The 27,284-nt window shown below is 36.3% G+C and overlaps 1 protein-coding gene across 1 annotated transcript; it reads left to right on the top strand.

Moving 5' to 3' along the window:
* On the top strand, positions 1-26,958 carry LOC132106513 (cation-independent mannose-6-phosphate receptor-like). Its single transcript, XM_059512261.1, has 47 exons — positions 1-227; positions 560-699; positions 3,452-3,573; positions 3,966-4,064; positions 5,050-5,182; positions 5,422-5,533; positions 5,849-5,951; positions 6,035-6,194; positions 6,469-6,655; positions 6,738-6,841; positions 7,030-7,185; positions 7,903-8,052; positions 8,157-8,444; positions 8,736-8,886; positions 9,092-9,269; positions 9,507-9,622; positions 10,194-10,356; positions 10,469-10,645; positions 10,734-10,835; positions 10,922-11,023; positions 11,965-12,139; positions 12,371-12,544; positions 12,647-12,790; positions 12,950-13,125; positions 13,722-13,809; positions 13,897-14,100; positions 14,845-14,975; positions 15,057-15,160; positions 15,248-15,381; positions 15,456-15,652; positions 16,709-16,835; positions 17,076-17,207; positions 17,665-17,927; positions 18,011-18,223; positions 18,922-19,071; positions 19,174-19,332; positions 21,030-21,228; positions 21,508-21,660; positions 21,919-22,156; positions 22,746-22,882; positions 22,955-23,072; positions 23,165-23,311; positions 23,413-23,597; positions 25,010-25,196; positions 25,301-25,456; positions 25,595-25,664; positions 25,759-26,958. Exons 1-47 carry the CDS (start codon positions 109-111, stop codon positions 26,131-26,133), a joined length of 7,398 nt encoding a protein of 2,465 aa, XP_059368244.1. The 5' UTR covers positions 1-108; the 3' UTR covers positions 26,134-26,958.
* The last annotated feature ends 326 nt before the right edge of the window (positions 26,959-27,284 follow it).

The following is a 27,284-nucleotide window of genomic DNA, read 5'->3' as shown; positions in this document are numbered from 1 at the left end:
TGTCACGTGACAGCGAGTGGCTCCTGCTACACGGTAATGAACAGTAATCGGAAAGGACTGCTGTATCATGTCGGACTTTGCGCATTAATTTATTTCCTAGTTTAAGATATGGGTCGTGTGCGGGTTTGCGGCATCGCTGCTACTGTTGTTTCTACTTTCATACTGCTTCAGTGTGTGTCATCGGCAGTGGAGTCGGAGGACAGCCCATGGTACAAGGATCTGTGCAGGTGAGATCTTTAATAAATAAACAAACCTAATGCTCACTGCTGGTTGGCAAACCCTTATGGATATCACATAAACAGCTGTCAAAAAAGAATTGTGTATGTTCAAAAATGGTATAGTTTGCTTTATATATTTGAATGATAGTTGTGGCCCTTTAGCATGGGTGCATCTAGGTACGTTAACGTTACCTGGACATAATAAAATCATAACTGATACTTCGACTCCTGAGACCAAGCAATGCATTCGTTTATGCACTGATCTGGTTTTACTATATGATGATGTCATTTGAGTGGAAATGGATTCCACTGAAATTGTGTCTTTCTTTTTGTGTGTGAAGTTACAAATGGGAGGCTATTGACCAAGACAGCAATGTGAGATACACTTTGAAGCTCTGTGATTCTTCCCCGGACACAGAATGTGGAAAAGAAAGTGCGGTCTGTGCCCATAAGCTTAAGAGTGACCAGCCACAGTCCGTGGGTAAGTACAGTGCCAATGCACACCCAAACTGCAAAAGCATAAACATGTACACTGCTCCTTTTTTTATAATATAACATACATTCTACAATTAATACTCTTCATTTTGTCAATTCCGAATCTTTTTCTGTTTTCTAAATTGTCAGCTTTCTGTCGTGGGATAGTGATCATTGATTATAAAATCGATTGGTCGTATGATTATTTGATTAATTTTAGGATAGATATTGACAGTATCTGTGAGAGTGGCAGTGGTTTCACCATCCAAGGCCTGTATAAGAAAACAATTCTCAGGTTCTCTAAATTCTAACAAATTTGTTATGGCATTACTGTTGTACTCTTTGCCAATTTTTTTTTTTGAGAAAAACATTATTTATGTTAGCCTAGTGTGATCTGGAATCACTTTGCATTATGAAATAATGTGACACGACAGTGTGGTCTTAATGGTCCTAAAGAAGATTTTATTTTAAGAAGATTTTGTAATAATTTTAAGATATGCTCACTAATGCTGCAAATATACAGTAAAAAGATTATATTTAATTATTTTGCCATTTAAAATAACTGTTTTCTGTTTTAGTTTATTTTAAAATGTAATTTATTCCTGTGATGCAAAGCTGAATTTTTAGTATCTTTACCCCAGTCTTCATTAACACATGATCTTTCAGAAATCATTTGAATATGCTGATTTGGTGCTTAGGAAACTTTTCTTGTTGTGGTCAATGTTGAAAACTTTTGTGCTGTTTAATATTTTTACTGAAACAGTGATGCATTTATTTTTCAGGACTCTGTTCCTGTTTTTCATTTACGCTTAAACTGCAATGTGATCTTAACGTGTTTCTTGCAAGATTTGCTCTTTAATCATTTAGGTCATGTGATAAAAACCATTTTCTGTAGATTCAAGTCACCCCAAACACATGGTTGGACATAGAAATAAATGTTATTGCTTAGTCTGGATATTCAGGTTGAACATAAAAACTCTTTAAAGGAAGTATTCTAAATACTTCTCATGTTTTGTCTTCAGAGCAGATAAAAACGGTATAACTCAGAGCTGTTATAGCACATGGTCATTGCTCTCATAAGCGAGAGCTGCATGACAGAGCACTTGTTTATTTGGTCTTATCCAGCTAGTCAGCTGAGCTCCACGTGACTCAAACCCATCAACTGAACACTGCTGACCAAAAGTGACTCGTAAATATCTGTTAGCCCTAGATTTAAATAAAGGGATCCATTTCACTTGTCAGAACAAACACTGGAGATATGTTGATGATTAAATCTGCTTGCTTATATTAATAATGAGTGGCTTTTAGCATTGTTACATAGAGTACAGAAGTTATTTTGTAACTTAGTAAGAAAAACATTCAAACACCAGTGTGTAATGTCTATTTATATAGTGTTTCATGCTGGGTTGACTGTGGTGATTATACTCGTACTGTTTCTCAGTGTCACACATTTTGTTGTGGTTAGTGTGCATCTGTTATAGGGCTTTCCGGCACATTAATGTATGCTTCACACAATAGTGTCAAACTGTCATTGCATCTGAATGTGTTTGCATTTATTTTAGTGTGTATACAATCGCTCACATATCCTGGTATTCTTTATCTTGTGTTCCTGCAGTCATATCTTCATGTTTCACAGTAAGTAGGTCGAAGTTATCTAGCAGCAGGTGCAGTAGTACAATTTGACAGTTAGAAAAATGCCTGTATTGTTAAAAAGTGACAGTGTTTAAATATCAGTAATTAAAATTTTCAAGCTACACCATGAACAATAAATCACAAGTTTTAGTCCTGTCACATTAACTGTGTTTGCCGTCTTAATAAAAGTCTGAAGCATATGCTACACTTACTTGGGGTTACATCAGGCTGATTAAGTCATGCTTTATTCTCAAAACTATTTAACACATCCTGAACAGAGCAGAATTGAGACTTATTACTTCATTATGTGGCTGCAGTAAGACAATTTTACATTTATGTACACACATAATGAATTTTTTCTAAATATGAATATTACTTTAATGAAATAATTGCGTGACACTAAATTAAATATAACAATAAACGGATGTCAAGTTATTACAGTGTAGTTTATTACTGTTTATAAGTGTTTTTTTAATAGTATGGATTATAATGTAAGGACACTAATGTTCTCTTTCTCCACACAAGGCATGTTAAATGTTTTCCAGTGGCCTAAAATATCAGATGTAGTTTCTCTAGCTCTAGTTGGCATGTTTATGGAACGGTTTATCATGTTGCTGAGTTTTTATTAGGTAATCTTCTCATGCAGTTTGTTCGCATGGGTTGTGCACTGCTTGACTTTTGGCCTGTGAACTTCTAACCTCTCCAGATCACATACTGTAATATTTATACTTTGTTGGGTAGCTCACATACATTAACTGAATTGTATGTGCTGGTAAACTTTACTCTTGGGCTTTGATAAGCAGTTTTTTTAAAAACATACTTTTTTGCTTGTGCTTGACTCAACTGTGCATTGTCAAAAGTGCTTTTGATTGCTTCTGTTGTCCTCATTTGTAAGTCACTTAAGATACAAGCATCTGCTAAATGAAAAAAAAACTTTGACTTTATTTATTTTACTTAAATCCAACTGCGTATAGTGTGGTCATTTATTAGAATAATGTCCAGCAGTTCTTTTAATAACTGTATAGTGTTACCAGCTTGCTGAAAAACAATTTTATTATCATGAAAGCGTATGTCTTATTCCTCTCAGACACACTGCTGTGTTCAAACCAGGTCTTTTTTTCCCATAGGTGAGCTCTCCTTGCAGAAGGTCTCGCCTGCTGTGCTTGATTTCAACAGCTCGATAAAATGTGGCGACGACGAGAGCCGCAACATTCAGAGCAGCATCACCTTTCAATGCGGCAAAACTATGGTGAGTTTACCTCCCCGGCATGTACTGTTAGTCAGCGTGACATTTGCAAGGCTGTTTTTTTTCGTTCCACCTTCTTTCTGAGCAAGAAGAAATGACACAAATGAAAAAATTAAAGTAGGTGTGGCTGATCTATATCTAAATGTGCTAAATGTACCCCTAAATATAGATTATTTTTTCTAAATGCATATTTAATTTTACTGCAGTTCCTCTGTGAAGGTAAAAAAAGGCTGTTTTGATGCAAAATTGTTTACTTTATATTTGAATAATTTAATTTAAAAAAAAATCTATATTTATAAGCATACATTTGTTTTCACATTTACATTTTCATTATTTTCAGTAAATGTCACACCATGGATTAAATCTGAGTTATTTTATTTTTTTTTCCTTTAAAGGGCACACCTGAGTTTGTTACCGTCTCTGAGTGTGTGCATTACTTTGAATGGAGGACGTATGCCGCCTGCAGACGTGATAAATTTAAACCACATAAGGAGGTGAGTAAAGACGATGAGACTTTTCTGATGACAGTTCTGTTAGAGCGTTAACATGGAGGAAGGTCTGAATTCTTAAGTGTGTGTTTGGCGGTTTCAGTAGTTCTCAGTCAAGAATAGAGTAAGAATTAAACCCATCAGTCTTAATCATGTTAACATTGTCTAAATAGACCTGAACAATGCCTAATCTACATAAAGAAAGATTAACAATAACATTTGTGTAAATCACATTTAACGGTCTCGCACAGTGTTTATTTATTTACTTATTTTGGAATAAAATTACTTTATGTTCAGTTTTTACATTTGAGGGAAACAATTTCCTATTTTTCTATCATTATGCTAATCCAAGCACTAGTCACATTTTCATGAAATGTAAAAATGTATGATTTTAGTATTGTTGTCAAACGATTAATCACATCCAAAATAAATGTTTTTGTTTACATAATGTGTGTGTACTGTGTATATTTATTGTGCATATATAAATACACACACACACATGCATGTATGTATTTGAAATGTATTATAAAATATATAATATAAACATGTTAGAAATTTATATATATATATATAAATTTCTAACATGTTTATATATTCATATATTTTATATATAGATGTATTTAATATATATACATAATGTTTTTTATTCTGTATATCTTAAATATATAAGTGTATATATATATATATATATATATATATATATATATATATATATATATATATATATATAATATTCCAATCGGAACTACGGGAGCCTGAGTGGAGCATCGGCAGATGTTAAAAAAGAAAACCGATTTTCATTCAAACAAATTGATGTAAACTACACATTCGAGTTAATTGATCAAATTGGTTTATCGCTCATCCCTTTGATTAGTTTTTAGATATTTTGTCTAATATCTTATGCTAAAATAAACAGAGGAAATGTCTCAAGCTTCTGGGAGTATTTCTTTAACCCCACTCAATGCATTATTTTGCAAATCTATTTTTAAAGGTCCCTTGCTATGTCTTTGACTTGGATGGAAAGAAGCATGACCTCAACCCGCTGATAAAACTCTCAGATGGCTACCTGGTTGATGACCCAGATGATGAAATTGATTTCTACATCAATATATGCAGAAGTCTAAGTGAGTTACTGTAAACTTTTTATATATATATATATATATATATATATATATATATATATATATATATACAGTGTAGGCGCTTATCAAACTTGCCACCCAGTCAACAAATATTTTGATTTTATAGCTCCTTTATCACACAAAACAATCTGCAAAGCATCTGAGCAGGTTCTTATGATGTAAACATCTAAAGCATTTGGAAGTGCAATACAGATAACTTAAGATGATGTCTGTCCATCCAGACCGTGCTGGAAGTTCCTGTCCCGAGGGATCTGCCGCCTGTCTCACCTCTGGCAAAGACTCCTTCGACATGGGTCAGCCTGTTCATCAACTCGAGCTGCTCTCCAATGACAAGTATGTGTTAATTTATTAGCTAATTAGTTAATAGGCTGATTGGTGCATTTATGCTCACCAAGAGTAAATACAGTAATATTGTGAAACATTATTGTAATATCAAATATTTGTTTTCTTTTTTAATATAATTTAAAGTGTAATTTATTCCTGTGATGCAAAGCCGAACTTTAAGCAGCCAATATTTCAGTGTCATATGATCTTTGAGAAATAATTGTAATATCCAGATTTGGTGCTTAAGAAAAATGTCTTATTACCAATGTAGAAAACTGGAGCAAGAACTGAATTTCTCTCTTTTTTTTTGCTTTTTTTTTTAAGACTAAAGCTGCGATATGAGCTAGGCAAAGAAGGTCCATCCTTCTGTAATGGCCACAGTCCAGCAGTGACGATTACATTTATTTGTCCATCTACAAGGCAGGCGGTAAGAAGATGCCTAGTGTTTCATCTCATTACAGTATATCTGCTATACTCAGTCATCTCACAGTTTTCTCAATGGTTTATCAGGGAAGTAACCCTAAGGCGATCAACAGCTTGAACTGTCGGTATGAGATCGAGTGGGTGACTGAGTACGCCTGCCACAGAGATTACCTGGAGAGTCAAAACTGCACACTGACCAGCGAACAGCACGACATCTCCATTGACCTTACTCCCCTGATGCATGACCGTGAGTTAACTCTATTAGTTTAGTAAGAGTCAGTGATGTAAATATTGTTTATGTGGTAAGAATGAAGCAGTGATGGATTTAATATGGTTTTTAAGGAGTAAGTGTATAACTGAATAAACCACATATATTTCAGTGTCCATGTACAGTGTTAATATTAAAAGTCATGTGTTGTGTCATAAACAAGTCCATACAGTTGTGGTTCATCTTTGATGTGATCGAGTACTTGTTTACCAAATATATTGCTTTACCATTCATCATATTTCTTTATCCTTAGCTTCTGGCAAACCCTATATGACTGAGGCCAAAAATGGTCAGGACACCTATATCTTCTATCTGAATGTGTGTGGGGAGACCAGAGCTGGACAGTGTGTTGATGACAAAGGTTACGTTTCTGCCTGCCAAGTCAAAGACACGGGTCATGGGAAAAAGATTGCTGGGAGATTCCAGAACCAGACTCTGAGGTTCGTCTTAGCTTGTGTTACTGATTTACAGTGAAAATTTAAACTGAAGAGCAGCCGTAACCCTTTTTTCTTTTCTCATAAGATATTCTGATGGTGATCTCACGCTAATCTACCCAGATGGCAGCAGATGCACCACTGGATTCCAGCGCATGACCATCATTAACTTTGAGTGCAATGCAACGGCTGGTGAGTGACACAGTGACTCGTGAAGTTACTTACTGATTAGACCACAGCGCTTCTCTTTTAACCCTGCCTGATTGAGGAAGTTTGATTGGATGTGGACCAAAAAGAAGGAAATTCAACAATGTGAGATGATGGTTTCATATCGGAAATTCGGTTTTTAAAATGTTTTGCTCACTGCTTGTGGTTTACAGAGTATGGCCAGCCAGTTTTTACAGGAGAGTCTGACTGCACGTATTACTTTGACTGGCAAACAGCGTACGCATGTGTGAAGGAGAAGGAAGACCTGATGTGTCGAGTCACAGACCACAAGAAGCGTTATGATTTATCGCCTCTTACGCGTTACCCAGGTAGAGATGAACAAAATGATTGTGTTCTGGGAAGTGAAGTCAAACTTGTGGCTTGATTTGATTTTTGTAGTTACTTTCTTTATTTTTAGTTCTTTAATGACAAGTAAATAATTACACTATAAAGTTTAGGATCCTTAAGATTATGTTATGTTATGCTAAAATAGTTGGAATATTGTGAAATGACAATGTATAAACTTGTCTATTGGATTGTTTTTTTTATTTATTTTTTGTGAAAGCTCCCCCCACCTCCCCCAGAATTCTGTAATGAGTGGAGTTCAAAGAACAATATTTCTTTGAAATCTAAATTGTTTTGCCATTATATTTAGTCACCTTTGATCAATTAAAATCATCCTAGCTGAATAAACATGATTTCATTTAAAAAAAAATAATCATTCTGACTAATCTATATGTCTATTTATTTACTTATTTTTACTCCACAATGCCAAAACATTGCCCAAATTCTAAAAGAAAAGTTCACCTAAAAAGAAAGTGAAATTTTTGTGGAAAATTCCAAACAATTTACTAAAAAAAAAATGCTTACCACTTTGTATGAGGAACAGACAGAAATTAGTAACATTTTAAAGGTCAAATCAAAAAATGTTGTAGGTGGAGAAGCTCATTTGAATATTAAGTCATTAGTATTTGATGCGGTATAAAATAAAAGGTACTTCTCAAAAAGTACCTTATTTTGCTTATTTCTAAATGTTTTTCTCTCAGAATCGGAGGGATCTCAAAACTGGGAGGCTGTGGCTGGCACCAAGACAGCAGAGTCTGATAAGAAACGCTTTTACATCAATGTTTGTCATAAAATCATCCAAGACGGGGAGACCAGATCTTGCCCCGAGGATGCAGCAATATGTGCAGTTGGTCAGTGCATCATTAGAGATTATTTCCAAGATATATATAAAACTTTTCTTTTAGTTTTGTCTTACTCGGGACATTTTATTCGAACACAAATGTTCTTCTCTTAGGCAATGGGAAAACTATAAACTTGGGCAAATTCCGGATTCCACCGCAAAAGGCAGCAGAAGGTGATGACATCAGACTCATTTACACTGATGGAGACAAATGTGGGGAGAACATGAAAGTGAAAACCATCATCATTCTGAAGTGCAAGCCTGGAGATGTTGATAGCGCTCCAGTCCTGAGGAGCATGTCCAGTGATGGATGCATCTATGAGTTTGAGTGGTTCACCGCTTCAGCCTGCGTCCTTTTGAAAACAGAAGGTGATGACTGCAAGGTGGAAGACCCACAAGCAGGTACAGGACAGTGGTGTTGTAGTTTTATTTATGCATTATTATTATTAGTGGTAAACAACAACCAAAATAAAAAAATGCTCTTTGTAAGTAAGGTCAGACCGCTCATTGGCATACTGACATGCTTGACATCTGTTAATGCACATTTCAGATCAACTAACTAATGTTGTAATATAAGATTTCTAAAGAAAATTCTTTGTTTCATTATTGCTAGTGGCTTAAGATTTAGGCTGCTTATGGTGTTTATTTGCCTTTAATTGAGCTGCTTTTAAATGTACTTCTCTTTCACTGCAGGAATTTCATTTGACCTTTCCCCGCTTCGGAAACCTAGCGGAGGTTATTATAACATGTCTGTTGACAAGTATGACTACTTCATCAATGTGTGTGGCAATGTGAAGGCCGCACAGTGTCCAGATACATCAGGGGCCTGTCAAGTTGACCAGAGGTAAATTCACTTTGGTCGTTTTCTTTTAACAAGGTGTGATGCAACAAGTTTATTTTGTCTTCACTGGAAGTATGATATGAAGCACTAGAATCTCAGCCAATCACAACATATTTGATGTTCAACATGCAGCTATGGAGGGCATGATTTTTGAACCAATAAGATTTTGCTGTGGGTGGAGCTAACCTTTTTTGTTCCGTCTCTGCAGTGGCACGAGCTCTTGGAATCTCGGCAAGTTTAACTCCAAGCTTTCTTACTATGATGGCATGATCCAGTTGACCTACAGAAATGGCTCTGTGTACAATGACAAGCGGCACACGCAGCGTTCCACACACATCTCCTTCCTCTGTGACAGAGAGGCTGGTCCAGGAAAACCAGAGTTTCAGGTATTGCACCTGCTTCTTTGTTCAGTTCGTGCTGACTGTTAACACTTAAATATATTTTTAGCTCCTTCAGGTAAATATTTTTAGCATCTAGTCAAGTAATGCTATTTCTGCATAAAGGGCTTGTGTGTCAAGCTTTTTTTTTGTCTCAGGCTTTGCATTGGACCTTCAGATTATTATAAGTCTTGTGTCTTGTCTGCAAACCAAAAAGGTCCTTCATTTATGAGCATTTTTCTGCAGAAAGAAGATGAGAACACTTATAACTTCATATGGTACACTTCCTACGCCTGTCCTGAGAGACCACATGAGTGTGTTGTGACAGACCCAAAAACTCTGCACCAATACGACCTGTCCAGGTATGTCCTAAAGAAATGAGTACACCGTATTAGTAAATATTTGAGTTCATTTTAAAAACAAGTTTGGCGCCACTATAGCTGTGTCACACTTATCCTTTAGTTGACTAAATACTTCCTCCATCTGCCACTGATTGAACAAACAGATGGTCCCAACCCAAACTCATGTCATTGGCTGAGCCAGTGTTGCTGTTCGGGATGCTTAAGCAAATGTGCCATGGTTTGATAGTGCCATTCTTTGTGGGTGAATCATCCTTTGGATAGCTTGTATATGTCTGTGTATATTAAATTGAAACTGGAGCCACTATTTAAAAAAAAAAAGTTTTATATAAATGTGTTCTAATAAAAGTAAATTGCAATCAAATAATTACTTGAAAAATATCTAAAAGTTTTTTTTATGTAATTAAATGTAATAAAAATGTATATTTAAGCAAATACCATAATCCTTTTATTTACCAAATATATTATGTATAAACTTTTTATACTGTATGTATGTTTTTTTTTATACTGTACTGTATGCAGCGTTAACAACAATGGCTCTGCAGTAAATCTCTCGATTCCTTCCCCTCTGCAGTTTGTCAGTATCTAATGGCGGTAGGAACTGGCAGGCCATCCAGGTCACCTCTGACCCCAGCGGCCCGAGGAAGTACTACATCAATATATGCCGGCCTCTTAAAGCCGTGCCTGGCTGTGACGGGAGAGCATCTGTCTGTGAGGTGAAATTCGTGGCTGACAAGGTTAGTTCACTCTCTGTAAACACTGGAATGACTTGGTGATCTAAAATAAAATGTAACAAAAAAGAAACTGCACTACTGACAACAAATGTGTGTGTGCATGTTACCCAAACAGGAAGGCCTGTCTGAGAAGGTAGAAGTCAGTAACTTAGGCATTGCTAAGAAGGGGCCAGTGATTATGGAAGAGAACCAGCTAATGTTGGAGTACACTAATGGCTCAGTGTGTCAAGCAGATGGAGTGATGACCACTTACACAACTCGTATCCACTTTGTCTGCTCATCTGGGACAGCAGTGAGTCAATACTGCCCTTTTTACTTATTTATTGCTCCTTATAAATCAGTGGCTTGAACACTATGAGAACAATGTTTTTTTTCTTTAGTCATCTGGTCCTCGCTTTTTGGGGAACCAGAATTGCACCGTTGACTTTGTTTGGGACACGGCAGCAGCCTGTGCCATCTCAACCGTCGAGTCCACCAACCAGGTCCACTTACATTTTTGCACAAATTCACTGACTTGGATGGAATTGTGAAGATTTATTCTCTTATTTCTCTTGTTATTTGTCTACAGACCTGCTCAGTGAAAGATCCCAACACTGGCTTTGAGTTCAACCTGCAATCACTGGCTTCTGAAAGCGGATACCACGCCAGTGGCCATGGGAAAGACTTTGTCGTAAGAAGCACTTTCAAATCTTTCAAATGCTCTTGAGTAGAGTATGGATCGATACAGAAGTCAGTTTTAGTATGATACTAGCTTCTGGTGCATAAGTAAAATCATAAAAACAGCCTTGGATGACTAATGAAATGAAACTGAGACTCTCAGTAGATTCAGTAACTATTTGTCACTATCTATCTCTCTGTCTTTTTATACAGATAATGCTTTTTTTAAATGTTTGAGTCAGTACTTTTTTTTTATTTTTAAGAAATTATTATTTTTTTATTCATCAAGGATGCATTATATTGATGGATTAAAATGGCAAAACATTTATAATGTTACTAAGAATTTTTATTTCAAATAAACAGTGTTCCTCTAAGCTTTCTACTGATCAAAGAATCATTAAAAAATGGTTGCTGTTAAAAAGTCATGATGCTGAAAATTCAGCTTTGTATCACAGGAATAAATTACATTTTAAAAACATAAAAAACTCAAGTTTAAAAACTAAAGTTAAAAAAGTTACTAGTTAATTTTTCAGATATTACTGTTTTTACTGTATTTTTGATCAAATAAATAAATTTAGCCTTGGTGAGCATAAGAGATTATATATATATATTTTTTTTTTTATTCTAATGGTTTGAATTGAGCAGTTTATGTTCATACACATTGTTACTTTTAGCATTCATTTGTTCTTGTAATAAACATTGTGGAATAATTGTGCTGAATAGCAGCACTTTCTTATCTGGGCCATGTACTAAATTTACACAAAAAAAATAATAATTGGTTCCGCTATTTAAAAAAATGAAATAAAAATTTAAACCACAATACTGTATACTGTGCAATCTACTGCTCAGTTTGACTCTGTGTTTATTTTTTCTTTGCCCTCTTTTATTTATCACATTTAGTACAGTTATACCAATTTTAAAACAAAAGTAATATAGCACTCCTGTCTACTGTAGGTGAACATTTGTGATTCAGTGAAAGCGTGCGGAACTGTCGGAGATAAACCTGTGGCTGGCTGTGAGCTGGAAGATAAGAAACCAGTGAGTCAAGTTGGTGTGGAACGGTCTCTCCAGTTCTCCACTGATGGCACTCTCACTCTCAAATACAAAGGGGTCTTGGACATATCGTCAGGTGCGTAACTGACAGGGCCCCAAATTTTGACATCATCATTTTAGAGTAATCGCAAGATGATTAAACTAGAACAGCTTTGTTGAAAAAGGTCAAATATACAGTTTAGGATCATTATACACAATTCTTTAAATTACCAATCAGAATGAAGTATTCTAGAGAGACTTGTATTAAGGTTATATTGTTCTGCCCCAGACTGAACCCACTTTACCCTGCTTCCCATCCTTACTATAGGTACTGAAGACACCTTCGTCATTAATTTTGTGTGTGACCAAAAGTTCAACCCATCCCCTCTGGAGCTTATACAGGAAGAGCTGGGCACAAGTGCACAGACAAGCCACAATGTGTTATTTATGTTTCACACTGCTCTAGCCTGTGAACCTGCTCCTGTGGATTGCCAAGTCACCGGTAAGCTTTCCCATGTGCAGAAAAATGCTTTTAATGCTGAAGTGTGTCATTTCTCTGCCATTGCAGAGAACTCAAACTGATCCCTTTGTCTTGCATTTCCAGATCAGCAAGGAAGAGAGTATGACTTGGGTGACCTCAGTCTGGATGACAAGTATTATGTTCCTCTGGACACCTCAGATCAGGCCCGCTTTCAAAAGTTTTACATCAGCGTCTGCAAACCGCTGCCTCGCATCCAGGGCTGCCCTGGTGAGGGTCTACAAACAGATATTGACAGACTCTTTTGAAATGTCTTCCTATTTTTAGCCTAGTACTTTGAGATTGATTTTCTCTTTGTAACACCCAACAAGGGCCGGAGGATTAGTGCTGGTCTGAATGACTAAACTAATAGACTTCTTTTGTTGGCAGCTGGAGCGATTGGAGCTTGTGGCCAGCTAAAAGGCAGAGGTGTGAATCTGGGATACGTGCAGTCCGGCCTGCAGGCAGCGGCAGATGGCTCCATCAGTATTGTTTATTTGAATGGGGACAAGTGCAATTCAGGACATTACTCCACCCGAATCGTCTTCCAGTGTGATGACAGTCCTGTAAGCAAGTGCATGGTTTCTCTCTTAAGTACAAATAGATTTTTACCCGTGGCACCTTCCACAATAAATTGGTGTCTTGAATTCTGTAAATTTATGTTCAATGAAAATTATTGAATATGTATAATTCTATATATAAGTTTTTATTGTTCAATTATTTTTAAAAACAAAAATGAATCATTATTTAGCTGCACAGGATCTATATAACCCTGCTGCTGCAAGTAAAAAATGTAATGTAACTTGTAACCAATAATTGTGGGAAATAAGTTTTAGTAGCAAATTAGCATATTAGAATGATTTTTGATGGATCATGTGACACTGAAAATTGGAGTAATGGCTGAATGAATAAATGAATAAATATATTCATATAAAATATTTCACAATAATTGTTTTTACTGTATTTTTGATCAAATAATTCTGCCTTGTTGAGCATAAGAGACTTACCGCTCCCAAACTTCTGAATGGTAATAAAATAACATGATAAAATTATTTAAAATCAGTTTCAAGCCCTATTTTGTAGTATATTTAAGATGCTAACGGTTTTAGTTTTTTTTTTATGGTGAAGCTGTTGAAACCCATTTTTCTTTTCCTATTTAAAGGGTGCACCCATGTTTGATCGCAAAGATGACTGTGAATATGTCTTCATCTGGAGAACCTCAGAAGCTTGCCCAATCAAAAGAGTTCAGGGTAGGATCAACAGACTATTCAGTCTCAAGAATTTGAAGAAATACTCTTACTTGGGCTTTGACTCCATTTAGTTCTTGTCACTTATAGGTGAAAACTGTAAAGTCAAGGACCCCAAGAGCGGTTATGAGTACAATCTTACACCACTGGCCGGAAAGGACTATGAAGTGAAGGATTTGAGTTATGAGTATCACTTTGCAGTGTGTGGCCCAGTTACATCCTCGGTCTGCCCGCACGGTCCCAGCAACTCTGTTTCCTCGTGTCAGGTCAAGAGCAGTGCACACAGAATAGCAGGTGAGTTCATTATTTGTATTTATTTTTTGTTAAGTATCAAAATTGAGCTATTATGGTACTTTTTTCATTCATGTTTAAAAGACTAGTTAACTCAAATATGACTCACCCTCAGGCAATCCAAGATGTAGATGAGTTTGTTTCTTCATCTGATCAGATGAAGAACAGAGAAATTTAACATTGTATCACTTGTTCACCAATGGATCCTCTGCAGTCAATGGGTGCTGTCAGACTTTAAACCATTGCTTAAGGCTAAAATACAAATCCTCTTTCCATAATACTGCTGTTTCCAGTGTGTATAGTTCTCCCCTGATTTAGACAAGTCAATTTTGTCAGTTTACAAGCGAAAATAGTCAAAAAACATTTTTAACAAATATGTTGTTGGCTTTTGATGTGAGAGGACGACAAGGAAGGGTTTTTTTTTCACTGGAAGAACTATTATTATGAATTGTGGAATGGCTTTAATATGGGGTTTATTACAAACACATAGCTTTTCGTTTACAAGATGTTAGAATGGATTTTTGTGGATTATTGTGATGTTTTTATCAGTTGTTTGCACTCTCATTCTGACGGCACCCATTCACTGCAGAGTGCAGATCACTGCAGATCTGTTGATGAGTGTATGTGATGTAAATTTCTCCAAATCTGTTCTGATGAAGAAACAACTCCTCTACATCTTTGCAATGCTTAGCAAATATTCATGTTAGGGTGAACTATTCATTTAACCTTTCCTATGCTCCTTTACAGGCTTAGCCAATCAAAACCTCACATTTGATGATGGGATTATTATGATCAACTACACAAATGGGGAAAAGTGCCACAAGATCTATGAGCGATCCACGGCTATTCTCTTCTCCTGCGACCACAGAAAGAATCCTGTGAGTTTCTTTCAGCCAACCAATGAGTTAAGAAGTAAAATCAATTTCCTAAATGTTTCTTTTCCTTTCTTTGTTCTTCAGGGTAAGCCAGAGTACATAAAGGAGACTGCAGACTGCACATACCTGTTTGAATGGCACACAGCTTTGGCCTGCCCTTCTTTCAAAACCACAACTTGCTCCTACAAGTAAGAGCAACCTTCTTAGTAATATATTTGCTCCCAATACATTATACAACACTCTAAATGACCTATAACCCCCTCTCTGTCTGGCAGTGATGGCAATGGCCACTCTTATGATCTATCCTCACTGGCCCTGCACAAATCTAATTGGATGGTCATGCCAGAAGCAACCAATCAGGAGCTGCGTTACTATATCAATGTGTGCAAGTCTCTGGTGCCTCAGACAGGTGAGTTGTAGCAGTACAGCTACAGACTGTTTTGAGTGGCTTGCATAGGTGTTATAACTGGTGTTTTGTCTCAGGTTTGTGGAGCTGCCCGTCTAGCGCTGCGGCTTGTCTGAAGGACGGAGATAAGTATGTGAATCTCGGGGAGGCAGAGGGGGGTCCACAGTGGGATAAAAACATGCTGGTTCTGAAGTACACCAATGGACAAGCCTGTCAGGATGGCAAGAGAAACCGGACCACCATTATTCGCTTTAAATGCGACCCAGTCAAAGTGGTGTGTGGTTATTTAAGCTTTTCTCTATACACTCACAGATGCATGTTCTAAAGTAAATATAATTACTATAGACTAACTACAGTTTATTTTTTGTAACTATCTAATCTTTTTATTCATATATATTTATTTTAAATAAGCACGCAGTTAGTCAGATAGATCTCTCTATTATTTTTTTTTTGTAAGAAATTCATTTATTCAGCAATTAAATTGATCAAAAGTGACAGTGCAGACATTTATAAAAGATTTCAATTTCAAATAAATGGTGTTCTTTTAAACTTTCTATTCATCAAATGAACTGTTTTCAACATTGATAAGAAGAAATGTTTCATGAGCAGTAAATTAGCATAATAGAATGATTTCTGAAGGATCATGTGACACTGAAGAATGGCGTAATGATGCTGAAAATTCAGCTTTGAATAACAATAATAAATTACATTTTAAAATATATTCAAATAGAAAACAGTTATTTCAAATCGTAATACGATTTCACAATATTACAGCTTTTACTGTATTTTTGATCAAATAAAGGCAGCCTTGGTGAGCATAACAGACTTCTTTCAAAACCAATTAAAAATCTTATCAACCTAATTTTTTTATTTATTTATTTTTTTTAAAGTACAGATTCTCTAAGTATATGCTAATTTTTATAGTAATATGTGACCCTGGACCACAAAACCAGTCTTAAGTCGCTGGGGTATATTTTTAGCAATAGCCAAAAAAACATTGTATGGGTCAAAATTATCAGTTTTTCTTTTATGCCAAAAATCATTAGGATATTAAATAAAGATCATGTTCCATAAAGATCTTTTGTACATTTCCTACCGTGAATATATCAAAACTTATTTTTGGATTAGTAATATGCATTGCTAAGAATTCATTTGTATAAATTCAAAGGCAATTTTCGCAGTATTTAGAATTTTTTGTACCCTCAGATTCCAGATTTTCAAATAGTTGTATCTTGGCCAAATATTGTCCTATCCTAATAAACTTGTACAGTGAGCATAATGACATCCTCTTCTTGTCTGTGTCTCTGACTTGCTGTCTGTTTTTTTGCAGGATTCTAAACCTACTCTGATCACAGCACTGGAGGACTGTGTCTATAGCTTTGTGTGGTTCACTGCTGCAGCCTGTCCTCTCAGTAGCACTGAACATGGGGACTGTAAAGTCACAAATCCAGCCACAGGTGAGTCACCCACATCAGCCTCAGTCACACCGAATACATAGTTATTCAGAACAACTGAATCATCTTATCCAGACACTTCCTGTCTGCTTATAACTGTGTCATGTAGGTGCATGTGTCTGATGCATGCAAATAGCCTGAATATAACTGCAAATGTGTTCTTGCACACAGATCAATTGAAAGTTCTAGTATTTATATTAGTTCCTAAATTAATCTGAGACATGTTGTGCTTGGTCTCCACAGGTCATCTCTTTGACCTAAATGCCCTCAGTCGGTCAGGTGGCTATACGGTCTATGACCCAGTGGCCCATAAGAAGATATTCAGACTAAATATGTGTGGAGACATAGCTGATGCTGGTTGCGCCTCTGGAACAGGTATATTTATTTTGTTTATATATATTTTATACAGTATGCATATATGTATAAAGTACTGTATTAAACTAAAATTAACTTTTCAAAGTGTATATATGATCAAATAATTTAGCACTTATAGTAGTAATTTCCTATACAAAATACAATATATAAACGTTTCCACTTGTTTAATAAATTATTATATAAATTATTTATTTATTAAGTATTTCTGTAATTATTTTTGTCACTAAATTTGGTCACTATTTTTGTCACTAAATTTGGTCACTTTAGACTACAATATTTTTTATTTTATATAGATGCGTGTTTTTTCAAAGAATAAAGAAGTTGTATGGTTTGTGTTTTTTGTTTTCCGCATTTTAGTTTCAGCAAGGATGTAAAAATGTCTTGTCTTGTTTTAAAACATTTAGGCGCCAAGTAAAAAAGACTTTATATGGTAATGTTGAGATGTTTTTTGCTGTAGCTGTGTGCATCAAAGACACTCGGAATGTCATAAGTGGTGGGAAAACCACTAGGAAGCTGGTGTACAAGGATCAGGTGGTGGAGCTCACTTATGAGGATGGAGACGCGTGTGCCGCCAACCCTTCCCTCAAACACAAGAGCATCTTCAGCTTCATCTGCAAGTCTGAGGGAGGAGGCACAGAAGAACCTGTGTTGGTGTACTCCGAAGACACCACTTGTACTCACTTTTTCTCCTGGCACACTCCTCTGGTCTGCGAACAACAGGTTAGAGGAGGTCTACAATCTTTCGATCCTCTAAACCTCGCTTCGAGTGAACCTGCAGCAAATGTAGTGTCTCTTTTCTGCAGGTGAAGTGCTCCGTTTGGAACGGTACCAACCTGATTGACCTAAGTCCTCTGATCCATCTCACCGGTTACTACACGGCTATCAACGAGGATGTAGACTGGGACAAGTCTCCTGATTTCTACATCAACATCTGCCAGCCCCTCAACCCCATCCCAGGGGTCAACTGTCCTCCAGGGGTGGCTGTGTGCATGGATGCTGTTGATGGAGATCCAGTTGTAAGTAAAAGGAACAGTACAACTATGAATTCCACTTTCTTTGATCTACAGAATAACATTCAACATTTGAAAATGAAGAAACGAAAACAGCCATTAATTAGTATTATAATTTGATTGTATTTGTACAATAAAGTACAATTATTATTGATTGTTTTATTTGTTTAATATTTTAGTACTTGTAGTAGAAATTATAATATTTTAATATAATTATAATTTATTATTATATTTTTCTGAAATACACTTTTTTAATAGTGAAATTTAGTAATTCTTCTTATTTTATTTCCTTAAATTGTATTAGAAGTATTTTATTTTTCTTATACTCATTTTTTAGAGATGTTATAGCATATGTCTTATGTCTTATTTTGTTTAGTTGTAATAATAATAATAATGTTTTTTTTGCTATTTATACTGTGAAGTATTTAGAATATTAGTACATATTTAGTATATATTGTATATTATAGTATGTTTCTTATTATATTATTTTGTTCAGCAGTAGTAATACGAATAATAATAATAATATTAATAATTATTATTTTATTGTTGCTGTTGTTGTAGTCATGATGATATATATGTAATTGGTTTCTTTTCTTTTTTGTTTTTATTTATTTGGCCAAATCGTGCAATTTTGTAAATGATCACATTTTAAATCATTGTTTTGATCAGAAATCACAATTAGAATTTCTCACTAAATTGTGCAGGACATTGGACGAATCACCTCCCCTCCTCAATATAACAGCAACACCAACGAGGTGGAGATCACCTTCAGCAGCACAACCGTCTGCCCTTCTAACCCCACCTCCAACTACTCCTCCAAGATCGTTTTCACCTGCCAGAAAGGAGCAGAGCTGGTAAAAGAGCAACCCAAAATCTTCAGAAATGGTGTCTAGAGTAACTGAGTGGTTGTTTGTCTCTGTCGTACCTGAGTGTAAGTGTTTGCTTTGCACAAACAGGGTTCTCCCCAGATGATCCGAGCTCAAGACTGTATGTATGTGTTCGAGTGGGCCACTCCTGTGGTTTGCCCAGAGATCATTACGCCACACGGCTGCAATCTGACCGTCTCCCAGCTTCGCTACACGTTTGACCTCTCAGCGCTGTCAGGGATTGTTCAGGTATTGAAGAGAGAAAGACTTTTCCAAGACTGAAGAATTTCAATTTGTGTCTTTAAAGTTTTGGGGTCTATAAAATTGTCACCAAAATTCCTTTTACTTGGTCAAGCAAGAGTGAAGTATATTTTAAACTTACTTGAATAATTTTGGATGGCCCACTGTGCTGCCACACTTTAGTTGCAAGATTGTTCTGGCTGGTTTCTTGTTTCCACACACCTCGTCGCCCATGGAATAATTGACGAGGACACACACTGATGAGAATCCAACAAAACTGTAATCGCATCAGAGGAGGTTTAAGAAGACTTACCGATGACGGCCCAGAGTCTCAGTCTTCCCACCAGCACGTCTGCGGCACATGACAGCTTCTGTTAAAATATTTTATAGTTTGTAATAGAAAAACAAGTTATGCTCAGGGTCCAGAGCCTCGATCATAACATAACAGGCATCTTCCTATCCCAACGTTGGTGCTTAACTTAAATAATTTGATCGGGAGCATCAATCCTTCCTGTGACCCATGATTTGTCTGTATGTGTATTCAGAGCCAGTGAGCAATGGCTATTAATAACAAAACTGCGTTAATGCCCAATAAAATAATTTTGGCATTAATAAATTAATGCGTTAACACTATAATAATGCTTTAATGTGCTAAGCCCTAATTTTAATACATTTTAAAATGTATTTTATGAAAGCTGTATTTTCAGCATCATTAGAGTCTTCAGAAATCATTCTAATAGCGCTGTCAAAAAAGATTTGAATTTCGAATATTCGTCGAATTTAAAATAAAAATCCACATTAGAATGCAAAAACGTTGCATTCGAATTTTAGGTGTGCATTAAGGAGGCTGCTTTAAGGCCAGACCTGGGTATACTTCATTCGATGTTCTTTCAAAATATTGCGGAAAAAGACAACAATAATGTGGAGAAGACGTTGTTTACATCAAAACTGAAACCAAGCTGTTCACACAGAATGCATATTTCACACATTTTCTCGAGGGACACCGTTGCACTCACGTCTCGCACAAGAGAGCCGGATGTTTAGAAATTCATGTAAGATTAATGTTCAACTTTTTAAAAACTTATCTCGAGAATTTATGGTGGTTTTTTTCCCCATCTCACTGACTCATGTTTTTAAATGTAAAATGTACTCTGTGATTGGCTTTCCGCGCTTTGTAGTGAACTATGCATGCATACATGACACTGTTTTATTTCTAGTTGTTTAAGCAACTTAATTATAATTGGTTTATAAAAATGTTTTAAATATTATTCACTTAACAGTCATGTATTACAATGCTTTTATTAAATGTGCATTAGTAATATTTTGCTCTGATGCCCCTTGTGGCATCAGGAGTGAAGCAAAAAGCTTCTCTTCACCCTAACTGAAATTATGCATTTTACATTAGAATATAATTCGAATTTTGATAATATATCAGTTAAAAATTGGAATTTAGTTTTTCAGCCAAATTTGACAGCCCTATATTCTAATATGCTGATTTGCTCAAGAGTCATTTCCTATTATTATCAATGTTGAGATCAGGTGTGCTGATTAACGTTTTTGGCGATGTGACGCATTCTATTTCAGATCTAGACTCTCAAACCTTTGAACAGTAGTGTGTTTAAATCTACCAAAAATCTCCATTTGTCAACTTATTCATGCATATTTGCAAAGGGATGATTCTAGAGCTTAATTTATTTGTTTTTCAGGTTCCTAGAAACTCCAGCTCCTTTAACATCAACGTGTGTGGGACTGTGAAAGGCACAGCGTGTAAAGACAGCGCGGTATGTCTGATCTCAACGGGCTCTGCGGCTTCATATGGAAGAAGCAATATCATGAACCTAGACTACAAGAGAGAAGAGCAGGCTGTGATCATGCAGTACAGTGGAGGAGACACCTGTCCTCAAGGTCAGACAAACCCACTGAATCACTTTAAAAACCTGTTAAGCAGCCAACTTAGCATTTTAAGGCACAATTTTGACAGATGGTCTCGAAGATAATAATTGCAATATACCTTATTTTGGCCTCATTTGTACTTGAATGGCAACATTGCATGCATGTTATAGTGAATGCAGTACTACTGTGTATTGCAGTCAACCAAAGTCCAGATCTTAGATGCAGTCTATTAATAGACTCTTGTTAAACTTTCCCCCTGAATGATTAAAATGTGTCTTTATTGTCTTTCAGTTACAGATAAAAATGAAGTGTGTGCTTTCCCCTTTAAGTACAACGGCAAGTTTTATACTGAGTGCACAACTGAGGGCATGACTGACGGCAGGAAGTGGTGTGCCACTACAAGCGACTATGGCAAAGATCAGAAATGGGGCTTTTGCTCTAGCGGTACGAATACTTTACAGGCAAAAAACTTAAAATGTACTTTTTTATGATAGAGCAACTAGAAAAGCTATTTTTGTTTCTTTCCAATTTTATTTCATCAGTCTGTTTTTTAATGGTTTCAGTTCCTTAAGTAAAGAAAACTAAACAGACTTGTTTAACTTGTTTTAAATTAAGTAAAATTAAGTGACTACATTTTATAAAATGTTTTTTTTTTTTTTTTGAGATAATGCTGTTTTTTAAGCTATTCTTTTTTTCTCACAGCACCAAGAGGGAAACGGCAGTCATCTATTTTGTTCTCGTGTGACAGAGCGGCAGGCCGTGGAAGTCCTCAGCTGATGAGCGAAACCCAAGGATGTTCTGTCACCTTCCAGTGGCGAACGGATGTGGTCTGCCCACCCAAAAAGACGGAGTGTAAGCTTGCAGGAAAACACCAGACCTACGACCTGCGCACGCTCTCATCTCTAACAGAGCCATGGAAATTTAGCAACGGAGATGATTCGTGAGTTTCACACCTGTTGTTCTGTTTAGTTTCATTTGCCCCTGTCTATATATCTTTGACAAAACAGTAGCGGCCATTATCAGCACATTTTTTTTGAATGAGCATAATATCCTAAGACATTTTTTGTGCTTTCATTCGTTTGTGTGTGTATATATATATATATATATATATATATATATCTATTTAGAGAGCTGAATTGTGATGCTATGTCCAAAATACAAATATATATAATAAAATTATTATTAATATCATTTTTTAAAATTTATCTATTTATTTGTAGACCATAACAGCAATAATTATCAGCTACTTGTATCAGACATAATTGCTATATATATATATATATATATATATATATGTATATGTGTGTGTGTGTGCGTGTGTGTGTGTATATATATATGTGTGTATATATATATATATATATATATATATTCGTTTTTGTTCAAAAACACATTTTTAAAGTTCTATTTGAACTCAAGTCAGTGGAATATGGACACATTGCATTTAATCAGTAATGAAACACTGGTGTTATATTGCACCTGCATCTGTTTTGTGTTAATGAAATTCACAACTGTATTATTTGTTCTCTCAGGTACTACTTCAATCTCTGTCAGGCCATTCATGGAGGCCAGCCAGGCTGTGCAGCAGAAGCTGCCGTGTGCCGCAGACGTGCTGGTGGGAAGACTGAGACTCTGGGCCGTGTTCACACGCAGACCATGGAGTTCATCGGTAAGTCTTCTTAAACCTTCTCTAATGTGATTACAGTTTTGTTGGTTTCTCATCAGTGTGTGTCCTCACCAGATGGAAAGATCCACGTCAATTATTCCATGGGTGACGAGGTGTGTGGAAACAAGAAACCAGCCAGAACAATCTTGCAACTAAAGTGTGGCAGCACAGTGGGCCATCCAAAATTATTCAAGTAAGTTGGCTTGGTATGAATATTCTTAACTTGTAGTGTTGGCTTAGCATCTGTTTATCTATAAGATTCATATTTGTGTCTGTGTGTTTTAGGGAGGATAAAACAGCATGTGAGTTCTGGGTGGAGTGGGAGACTCGATCTGCATGTGCTGTGAAGCAGGAGGAAGTGGAGATGATCAATGGAACCATCAAAGTGCCCCAAACAGGAGCCATTTTCAGCTTGGGAGCACTTTATTACCGGTGAGTATCTCGCTCTCCTATTCATTTAAACAGAGCCTACAACTACACCGCTCCACATGTAGTAATGTGCATGAGATAAAAACTGTTTTATCTGTCCTCAGTTTCCACAACGCCACAGGAGACATCCGTCCCAATGGAGATCGCTATATCTACCACATCCAGCTGTCAGGCATCACCGACCGCTCCATTTCCAATTGCCTGGGTGCCAATATCTGTCAGGTCAAGATTAATGACAGTTACCGCAGAAAAATTGGCTCCTCCAGCAAAGCCAAGTATTATATCAAAGGTGAGATCAAATCAGTAAGTGACCATATTAAGAGTTGTGCATGTGATGTGCGAGTACAGTGTGCTCAAATATTTCAGCGTGCATATTGGGACAATTGAAATGCAAAGTTGGGTTTATTTTGCCCTTTAATATTTCTTTATTTAGAAATTCTGTTTATAACAGCATGCAAATGTCAAAAATATTTTAAAATATTTTGTTTGTTTGTTTGTTTTACAAAGATTTCCTTAGTTTATTTGTATACTTGTTTACATTTAATTTATAATTTATTTTTTATTTTTTGAAATCTATTTATAACCAGTGTTTGGAATAACGTTACATGCGGTGCGTTACTATGCATTGATTTAATATGCAATCCGAACGCACCCCTGCCTCACACAGCGAGTGAGCAGGTGGGTTAATAACGAGATAAGCGATTATGATTGGCTAAGGCAGAGTCATGTGTTTCATGGTAGCCAATCAGAGCCAGTGTTTTTACACACACGCGCCAGCGGCGCCAAACACACACAGTCACACACGCAACAGTCAGCTACACAGAGATTCGCAACAGCAGGAGAAATGGCGAGTCAGGAGCAATCCGATGAAAAGTTGGCATTTTCAAGGTAGAGATATAAGCACTACTTCAAATTCATTGTAGTCAAAGGCAAGAACGTGCATGTAATGTGTACATGTAGTGTGATACACACGCATCTACAAAGCTAGTGGCCAAAAACACTTTTCTTACCAAGAGTGCAGGATAAAACTCTTGCTGTCTGTTGACGTGCAATAAATATCGAAAACAAATATAAACAAATTTGACATATAGCAATTTTTTTTTTTTATACAGTAACGCAAATTTTCCCTGGTAACGAGTTACTTTTATTATAGAGTAATTCAGTTACTAACTCAGTTACCTTTTGGAACAAGTAGTGAGTAACTATAATTACTTTTTTAAAGTAACGTTCCCAACAGTGTTTATAACAACACATGCTTTTTTAATTAAATCATTTATACATTATTTTTGTAACAATATAAAAATGGCAAAAAATGTGTTTGTTCAAATGTTTGTTCATTAAGTTGCACATTCTCTTGGTAACAACACAACTAAATGCAGAGAACACAACTTTAGCAACTAAATAAAAATATTTAGTTTAAAACATATTTTGCATTGTTACTTATTTTCTGTATACTTATTAAATATTTGGCAAAACATTTAGGTTTTTTTTTGTTTGTTTGTTTTTAGAATTGGGCTGCTGTATTGAACACTTTTGTCACTTTTTATTCAAAATGTTAAAATTTCATATTCAATTTATTTTGTTTTATGAACTCCTAATATATTATTAGTTTAGGTTGCTTACTTTTAAAAGTTAGTTTATTTTGTATTTCTATGATGTAAACACTTTATTAAAAAATTACCTGGTGTTGTATTTTGTCAGGTGGAAATCTTGACGTCTTGGTACCATCTGAATCTGTATGTGGGCGAGACAAATCCAAAACTGTGTCCTCGACCATCCTGTTCCACTGCAGCCCTACTGCAGGAGAGGGTATCCCAGAATTCCTGCTGGAGACAGATGGCTGCCAGTATCTGTTTGTTTGGCACACCACCACCATTTGTGAATTTTTGTGAGTATTAATCATACTTTTAAGCTTTAATTCAATGATTCTACAACATAGATGTGTTAACTGAGTAAGTCTGAGTATAAAATATTTAATACATTTTCCCATAGTTCATCTACCTCCATTAACCCGCACAGCACTGATGGAGGGGAGGAGCATGCTGGATTATCTGGGCGGAGTCAGGCCTTAGGGGCGGTGCTTAGCCTGCTGTTGGTTGTGCTCACAATCTGTTTGCTTGTTCTTTTACTGCATAAACGAGACAGGAGGTAAAAGGCAAATTACATTTGTTCAAATCTTACAGACCCCAAAACTTTTGAATGGTAGTTTAAATGTATTTGTAATGAGCTAAAACCAATTTATTATTAAAAATGAGTTGCACTCAATATGCATTTTGTTTTTTTTAGGCAACTTGTAATACAGAAAGTGTCAACCTGCTTCAGGAAAGGAAATCCAATATCCTACAAATACTCCAGGGTAATGTTTATCTTTTTTGCAAGTTTTACAATAAGTACAAATTCATCAGAATGACAGACCTTTTTTTTCTCTTTCTGTTTGTCTCTCTTGCTAGGTGAACACAGATGAGGACGGATGTGAAGATGAGATGGAATGGTTAATGGAAGAGACCGGGACACCCACGCGGGAGCCTCAACAGAACGGTCACATCACCACCAAGCCGGTCAGCGCTGATGCCCTACGCTCCTTCTCCCTGGACGAGCAGGACAGTGAGGACGAGGTGCTCACAGTCCCAGGGGTCCGAATCGGCCCTTCATCATCCAATACCTCTCAGCTGCAGTCAGCTTTGCTGAAAGCAGAGAGTGACGAGGATCTGGTGGGGCTCCTGGTGGACACACGGAGCAGAAATAAGACCCGATACAGCGAGAGAAACCAGAGGAAACCTCAGCCAGACCCTGATGACAGTGATGAAGACCTACTGAAAGTCTGAGAGCGCCGGGCGGCCCAAACTGAACTTTTAAATGTCTCTGCCACCACGCTCCAATTGTTTAGTTGCTCCATTTCGGGTTTTATGAAGGGAAATCTCTCTGTGAGCTCTTTGCGAAGCAGCTTTCAAGAGCAAGTTGGTCGATTCGTCCACTAAATAGACTCAATGCCTTTCTGACAAAATACATTCTTTTGTCATTTCATTTTTTATTTGTTGTGTGTTCGGTTTTCCATCGGTAAAGATGAATTTTGTACAGCATTGTATGTAAATTCGGTCTCCCACAAACTTGATCAGTTTTTATTTTTTGTAATTTAAAGATTTTTGGGTACTGTTTTAAGTTAATTAACCAGGTCACTGGAAAAATACACTGTTCTGTAAAATAATTATGGATGATTGTGGCAGATACAGTCAAAGACCTTTTCTAAATTGCAATCTGAAGCAGTATTTCACATATCTCAAGCCATATAGCACTGAGAGGAGATTGATCCGCTTTGCCAAGTTCATATTTAAATCTCAACCCTTCGAATATCATGCGTTTACCTTTAGCAGTGTTCAACTAAACCATAACATTCACCTGTTGGGTGTTTGGTGCCATGCTTTTTCCCCTTGTTCTGGTAAAAAGCATGTTCAAATTGCCCTAATAGAACCCGGAGCACATACAGAGATTTAGTGCCATGAAGGAATGACATTGCATGTATGATTGCTACAGGCTTCATATAGAATCATAATTTCTCATCGCAATCCGAAAAAATACTATTGCATCTTTGGGTGTTTATTTGCATTATTGTTTAGTAACACTTTACAATAAAATTCAATTCATTAATGGGACTTGATGGTAAGAAATTTTTTTTATTTCATTGCTCACTTAACTATTGCGTTTGATCGTTCAACTTTTACAGTTTTCGGAGAAACTTTGTAGTCATTCATAAAACTTTTGCATTTTAAGTAAAACTTATTTGCTCCCGAAACATTGCGATCGATTAGAAATGTCCTGTTCTCATGAGAAACTTTGCTCACAAAACATGATTGTTTCCCCTATAAACTTTGTGTTTGTTTGCAAAACTATAGCATTTTGTGCACAAAACATTTGTGTTCTTCTGAGAAACTTCGCTTGTGAAACTTCTGCATTTAAAACTTTGTGATTCGCTCCCAAA

This window comes from Carassius carassius, chromosome 27, assembly GCF_963082965.1.
Source record: "Carassius carassius chromosome 27, fCarCar2.1, whole genome shotgun sequence".
NCBI lineage: Eukaryota > Metazoa > Chordata > Actinopteri > Cypriniformes > Cyprinidae > Carassius > Carassius carassius.
The sequence above is the reverse complement of the archived record's forward strand: the minus strand, read 5'-3'. Positions and strand labels throughout refer to the sequence as shown.

Excerpts from the sequence above, each read along its gene's own strand:
- LOC132106513 (XM_059512261.1), top strand. The coding sequence starts at position 109 with ATGGGTCGTGTGCGGGTTTGCGGCATCGCTGCTACTGTTGTTTCTACT. Across the intron at positions 11,024-11,964 it reads GCCATGGGAAAGACTTTGTC|GTGAACATTTGTGATTCAGT; the intron begins GTAAGAAGCACT and ends TGTCTACTGTAG. Across the intron at positions 17,208-17,664 it reads TGGTTGCGCCTCTGGAACAG|CTGTGTGCATCAAAGACACT; the intron begins GTATATTTATTT and ends TTTTTGCTGTAG.